The sequence below is a fragment of the Nicotiana attenuata genome, chromosome 3, assembly GCF_001879085.1.
Source record: "Nicotiana attenuata strain UT chromosome 3, NIATTr2, whole genome shotgun sequence".
Lineage (NCBI taxonomy): Eukaryota > Viridiplantae > Streptophyta > Magnoliopsida > Solanales > Solanaceae > Nicotiana > Nicotiana attenuata.
Window position 1 is genome coordinate 39902838 of NC_031991.1, and position 7209 is coordinate 39910046.

Consider the following 7209-nt stretch of genomic DNA (forward strand, 5'->3'; position numbering starts at 1 on the left):
GATAACGTGTTATGAACAATAAAAGAAGAAGAAGAATATTGCAGAGAAAAGTAGCGAGAGAGAATTCTTATTGATTTGGGATGAATTACAATGGAATAAAACCCTCTATTTATAGGGAGAGGGTGACTTAGCCACCAAGCAATGAACCCTAAAATCTCTCTAAATATAGATATTCACCGTAAATACAATTCTATTTATAACAAACATATATTTTTCGGCTCTTATTTTGAGAGCAATTATACAATGTAACTTTCCCATTCTTTAATAATCTACGATCAGGCTGGACCTTTTTTTTTTTGGCTTTATTACTTTCTCATTGTGATGAAAAACAATAAAGTTTCTCATTGTTAACTTGAATCAACACAGGGTACTGAAGCACAAGCAAAAATCCTCTTTTGTGTGACATGTTGCCTCCAATTTTTAATTTCTTCAGCTTTATTCTCTTTTAAAAAATCAACCATTCTAAACAAGAAAAAATGATACTAAATTTACTTCCTATTTCTAAAGGAGTTTGCGCATACCTCTGCTAATCCAAAGAAGTGAAAGAACAGTCACTATTAGATGGAGTTGGAGAAGGCCGCGGGGCATATAACAATTGCACAACATTCTTCTCCAGGGAGGGGAAGCACCTCGGGTGTTTCTTCTGTTATAAACCCGCGTATCAAATCACATTGACTAACCAACCAACCATACCGCGTGTTCAAATCTCAGGCAATACGTATATCTGACAAATATAATTTACTTCTTCTGATACTTCTAACAAACAGTTTTTTTGTTTACTTTTTCTCCGATAAGCAAATAATTATCCATTCCTATGTATACCTATTTCACAATAACTTCTTTGTGGGCTTTATATGACAGTATGACATTCCACACTAAAGCGATGAAGTTAGCAGCAAGGACCTGCAACAACAGAAGAGAGAATAGAACAGTCCGGTTGGTTACAGCAGTATACAAACATGTAAATAAATCTGAACACAAGAAATAAACTGCACGTAAATAGTAGTAATTGCAAACAGACATTTGCTCCCAATTAGAGAATTAAAGGCTGTAAAGGCATGACTACAACTTATATGCACGCTTAGCATAATGTATCACAATAATCAAGACTCAAGAGTGATCGAAAAAGAGGTTCAGGTGACGAGTTCTTCGCAGTATTGCTAAAACAACCAACTGAATCTCCAATACTGTAGTTTGGCGGAGTCTGCACACCCCAAAACACTACAAGTATAGCTTAAATTGCTAATCCGGCTTTATGTTAGTTATTTTGGCTAATTCTTTACATGAATGATTGGGCATTTTTGCCAATTCATGACAATAGATCAACATTTTGAAGAAAATGTCTCCAAACTACTAAAGGTTGACAGGAAGGCATGCTCATAACCAAACAAACTGATGAAATTGACTGTTTCACTAACCTGAAATTGCTGAGGTACAAACCGGAAGTTGATAAATTGGAAAGGTATCCAGAGTTGCCAATTTGCAAGGACAGATGAGAACCACTCCTTAATTTAGAAAAAAAAATTAAAATGTGAATCGAAGTTCAGGAAGAGAAATTATCAGTAAGCATCTATTCAAAGGTCCATTCCAGTGAGAAGTATGAAAAGAAAGCCATTTAGAATACCTGTTGAAGCTTTGGAATCACTTGTGATGACCTTCCCTCAAGTGTTACCAAAGAGGATAAGAAAACCCCAACAAAAATTGGAGCAAAAAGGAACTGTATCAAAGCAGCTCAAATTCAATGGCGATATCATTCAGAAGGCAGTAGTTACTCCAGTAAGTAAGACATTATCACTAAATGAAAAAGAAGGAAAACCTGATCTAGTACAAGGCGCATGACAGCACCAGAGGCCCCTGGAGTTGTGACCAATCTACTCAAGTAGAGGTACCTACATATATCAGAGTCAGAACACGAGGAGCTATTCTACAATGCCATTAGGAAAATTCTACCCCTAGGCATTCACCAAACAAACAAGATATTCACCCATATCTGGTAGATACATAATATTTTTAGGATCTTTACCCAAATAGTTGGCCGGATTCACCGTTTACTTTTGGTAGCTGGTATTCATAGATTACACACTTATACATGGTTATACATATATTATGCATCTGCCAGCTATTTTCAGTCTAAGCGGTTTGGTGGACAGCTATTTAGCTTAATTCTTCTATATTTTTTAGCAAGGCAATGAGCTAAATGATATTTAAACAATACTCAGTAGATAATCCTGCATAAGTTTTAAAAACCAAGCTCATTAACAACAAATACAAATCAGCTTTTATGATTGCACGTAAAATTTAAATTGATCAGCAGAAACAAAATTGAAGATCTAGAACTACCCTCAACCTTTTTCCATCATAAAATACAGTGATATACCGGCAGTTAGTATCATTTAAACCTACCGACGAAAATCGGATTACTTTACATATCGTCCACTGAATTGATATAGCAAACACTTAAAAATCATTACGTGAAGATAAAAAAGCTACAAACAAACAAGGAGCATCTTCTATTTTTGTATTCCCAGTTTAAGTACTGGGTTAGAAAGACAGGTCTCCAGCAGATGAGGCAATCAGTATGCAGTAAATAACATAATAACAACACCAGCTTCAGTAGAAGGTTGAGATACACAGACCAAAATACAAGTTGTACAAGCAGATTCAGAGCTGTATAGAGAGGAAATGATAATGGGCTGTGAAGATATTACCAAAAGTGCAAAGATGGACCCACCAAGACCAGCCCCAATAATGTGAATATAAACGTCCTCTTTACATCCACAGATGCTACTTGGTCAATCCACAGCTGTGACACATAGCCAGCAATTAAAAGGTGAAGGAAATGGAAAAAATAGCTTGAAATCATCGCAAAGAGAATATATTTCAAAGAGGGAAAAGATGGTATCACTAATTTAAAGAGTTGCTGACGCTTTGCACAGTAAGAAGGAAAGTGAGAAGGAATTTGTTTTTCAAATTGATGGAGAGAAAGGGAGGAAGGAGTGTGATTAGACACTGAATAAAACTAATATAATGATTATATGGTTCATAATGCCTACTGTCTTTTATGACATTACAGAATTTCATCAAGGAGGTTTGCCTTCCCCACATTTGTACAGAAAAGGAACTTGGTGTATCATTCATGACCCAATGCATCCTTTTTCCTTCCTTTCTCTCCCTATAATCAATTCAAAAAAAGAACTGCAGCCATCCCGCTCCTTTCCTCCCTTTCTTTCAATCCACAAGATCAATACACATTTGGACATAAAAACTTGATGTTTCCTTCATCATTCTATCCATCCTTTTATCTCCCTTTCCTTTCCTTTCTCTCTCTAAAATCATTTTCAAAAAAGAAAGTTTTACGCTTGCCCCCTTCCTCTGCTTCTTTCTCTTCCGTTCTTTCAAACCAGAAAATATCTGATTAGCATCAACTTAGGAATTACCATCTCAAACACCAAAATCCTTACCATAGAAGGAATACCATAACTACACATGACAAGTTATCACGATGTTAACCATAAAGTAGAATAAACATTTGACATTGTTAATCCAAAACCACGTACCAAAGAATATATTTAATGATTAAGGAAATAGAGTTCATTATAAGCTTACTTCATCAGGTGTTAGAAATTAACAACTAATACTTGTTAAACAATTCGGAATCTCTGACTTGCAAAATGTTGTAACTTCTGCATCAACAGAGAAAACATACACTAGCATTGACAAGCACAGTATGAAAAAAGAGTGTATCCCCAACAGACTCTACCGATTCTTGAAGCTTGAATTTCATTTTACTGAGTTTACCTGACAGATTAGATCTCCAGAAAGTGTCAACAGTGCAGATGTAACTGCTTTTGTCCATACTGGATACTTCTCAAGAAGAGATAAGTACCTACAGCAGAAGAAATAATTATTCTCGGGCCACAATGGTACAGTTAACAACATTGTCAACATATGACTTACAAGAAAAATGAAGCTTTATAGTATTGTATATATATTCTTTTTTATCAGATGTATATATATTACTATTCCGTTTTCAAAAATAAGCTAGATATATAATATCCTTTATTCTTAGGATTCAGCCTACCAAAATCCCCCTCCTTTATATGAGCAAATTCATAATAGGCAACGATTCATATAGGCGACCCCAACTTGTTTGTAACTGAGGCATGATTGTTGTTGTTGTAGAGTATATATTAATCTTAAAGCAATAGAAATGGTGGAGAGACACAGCAAGCCTTTAATGAAAAGAAAAAGGAAAGAGAGAATAACCACTGAATAAAGATGTCAAGCAGGTAGCATACGTGCTGGCACTGATAGCTTCATATGCAATAATTATGCTCTTTTTTTTCAAGCTATAAATGGTTTATCACTTTTTCAGTCTTATCTGTGACAAGCAGTAAAATATCCTTCAAAACAACCCATAGCATAAAAAATGCTAGTAGTACTTAACATGCTTACAAGCATTTGGCTAACTTATTTACTCAAGGAGATATTTAGTACTCCCTCCATTCCTATTTATGTGATGTTGTTTGACTGAACACAGACTTTTAAAACTTGTAATCTAAAACAGGCAATAGAATTACCAGGCAAGTAATGACCAGTTACTCCCACCACCACCGCCAGCGCCACTGTCACTGCCACCGTCACCACCACCGGATTTTCCATCACCAGAGCCTCCATAACCACTACCTCCACCGCCTGAAACCGCGGACATCTGAAAATTCTTACAAGAATCGAACAGTCTAGGCCCAATATCAGAAAGATGCAAGCTTTTCAGCCCATGAGTAGAGGAACCGAGTTGGGTCCCACAGTATTTGCCAGAAGAAGAAATCGCAGAAGAGGACCTTCCAAATCGACTTCGGGTCTGAGCGCGGAGTTGTGAAGTGGATTTTAGGGGGAAATCCACGAACCGTAACGATAAAAGAGAACCGCGGGTGAGAATTGAGGCGTTTGAAGCCATAGTTACCTGCAGTTCCTGCTTCGAATGGATAGCTTTTCAGGTTGTTCCTGCTATTACCAGAACTGTGCGCCTTTTGTGTTAAGGTTTTGAGGGTTTAAGAGGGTGTTTGGCTAATATTATAAACCGGGTTGAAGCGGAATACAACGTAGCTGATTCTCGAATTAATTATTGTCGTCACCTGAATTAGGATTTAGGATATGTATAAATGAATTACTCCTATCTAGTATTAACTCTTTAAGGTTATAATAATGTAAGATTTTAAATTAGGAAAAGGTGTGAAGCAATCCTCAAAACACGCATGAAACTTGTTCCTTTCGGAACTTGGATTAATTAAATAAGAATTTTAAATATTCAGGTAAAGCATTAAAATAACATTTTTTGTTCTTAAAATAAATATTATTAAAAGGGCAAAGCGATATTTGAGCAAAGACCTGACCTTAAAGATATTTGAGCAAAAACGGGCAAACCGATGTGGCAATCTTTGGCATATGTTCCGTTGTTTTTGTTTGAGAGTTTTTAGTTTGTGACGAACATCTTCCCTCAATTTCTTAATATAACATAGATAATTTTATACATGGTTATTGAATTTTTGTGTTTGTTACCCAAAAGTTATTTTTCTTTTTTTTGTTACGTAAAAAATCATTCAACTTTGTGTTCATTACACAAAAGTCACTTTTTTTTTCTTTTGTTATACAAAATTCATTTTACTTTGCTCTAGTTATCACAAAAGTCACATTTTTACTTGAAAAGTCTATTATGACCTTGATATTATATAAACCTTCATATTTATGTAATACCTTCTATATTATATACTATATAATATATTTCTACCTATATATTTTATTTATAAATAAAATAACTTAATATCATTTTATTTATTATTTTATAATATATTCGCATATTTAATTTTTTTCTAACTTTAATTTTCAAGATATATTAGTAGCGTTATAAAATAACTTTTTTCAGCAATTCTTTTTTTGAATTTGATTGACCGACCAAAGTTGGTCGGTAATTTCGGACCAACTTTGATCGATATGCCCTTCCGACCTTCAAAATACCAGCCACACGTTAATGGTCGCGTTTTGGACGATTATTGGCCATTACCGACCAACTTTAGTCGATTTTTTTGGACGATTTTTCCCGAACTTCTAGTAGTATAATTTCCCAAATAACCAATTGCCCAGGTAAATCCCCAAGAAAATATTCTCAGCTAAATTCGCATGTAGGGTTACCTAGGGATTTTCCTTCAGATTAACATATGATTTTTTCCTCATTTTCTTTGTTTGTTTACCTACGAATTTTCTCACAGAAATGTACTTGCCGATTTATTTCTCTACTAATATATATTAAAGTTACTGACAAATTTAATAACGCTACTAATATATTTTGAAAATTAACGTTAAGAAAAAAATTAAATATACGAATATATTATAAAAATAATAAATAGAATAATATTAAGTTATTTTATTTAGAAATAAAATACATAGTTAAAAATATATTATATAGTATATAATATAGAAGGTATTACATAAATATGAAGGCTTATATAATATTAATGGCATAATAGACTTTTCAAGTAAAAATGTGACTTTTGTGANAAATGACTTTTGTGTAACAAAAGAAAGAAAAGTGACTTTTGTGTAATGAACACAAAGTTGAATGATTTTTACGTAACCAAAAAAAAAAAGTAACTTTTGGGTAACAAACACAAAAGTTTAATGACCATAAATAAAATTACCTCAATATAACACATAGCTACTGCAACTTATGCATTTGGAGTGTGATTTAACTAAAATATAGTGTTTCGTGAATGAATGCAGATCATATCATGTTCTGAAAATTCTTTGATAGATCATCCACCACTGTCGCTTTGTCAACTAAAAGTGATTTTTTTTGTCCAAAGGAAAACTATAATATATTACTAAGTGGGCGTTTGGACATAAGAATTGTGAAACTCCAAAAAAGTACAAAAAAAAAAAAAAAAGTTTAAAAAAAAAATCAAGTGAAAATGTATTTGAAAATTAAAGTTGTATTTGGACATGAATATAACTGCGAGATGTTTTTAAATTTTTTTTTGGTTATCTAAATTGAATATTTGAAAAACATCTTTTTGAAGTTTCTCAAATTTACGAAAAATTCTGAAATTCAACTTCAAGTAAAATTGAAAATTTTCATGGTCAAACACTGATTCCGAAAGAAGTAAAAAAAATCCAAAAAAGTAAAAAAAAAAATTAAAAAAAATGGCCAAACGG

At 33.4% G+C, this 7209-nt stretch overlaps 1 protein-coding gene across 1 annotated transcript; it reads right to left on the reverse strand.

Annotated features, from left to right (window-relative positions):
• On the reverse strand, positions 568-5194 carry LOC109223571 (protein sym-1). The gene is made up of 7 exons (XM_019387935.1): positions 4581-5194; positions 3799-3886; positions 2709-2803; positions 1817-1889; positions 1625-1717; positions 1419-1505; positions 568-903 (listed from the first exon to the last, which is right to left on the reverse strand). The coding sequence occupies exons 1-7, from the start codon at positions 4955-4957 to the stop codon at positions 823-825; spliced, it is 894 nt and encodes a 297-aa protein (XP_019243480.1). The 5' UTR covers positions 4958-5194; the 3' UTR covers positions 568-822.

Excerpts from the sequence above, each read along its gene's own strand:
- LOC109223571 (XM_019387935.1), bottom strand. The coding sequence starts at position 4,957 with ATGGCTTCAAACGCCTCAATTCTCACCCGCGGTTCTCTTTTATCGTTA. Across the intron at positions 2,804-3,798 it reads CTGGAGATCTAATCTGTCAG|CTGTGGATTGACCAAGTAGC; the intron begins GTAAACTCAGTA and ends TATGTGTCACAG. Across the intron at positions 1,890-2,708 it reads GGTCCATCTTTGCACTTTTG|GTACCTCTACTTGAGTAGAT; the intron begins GTAATATCTTCA and ends TGATATATGTAG.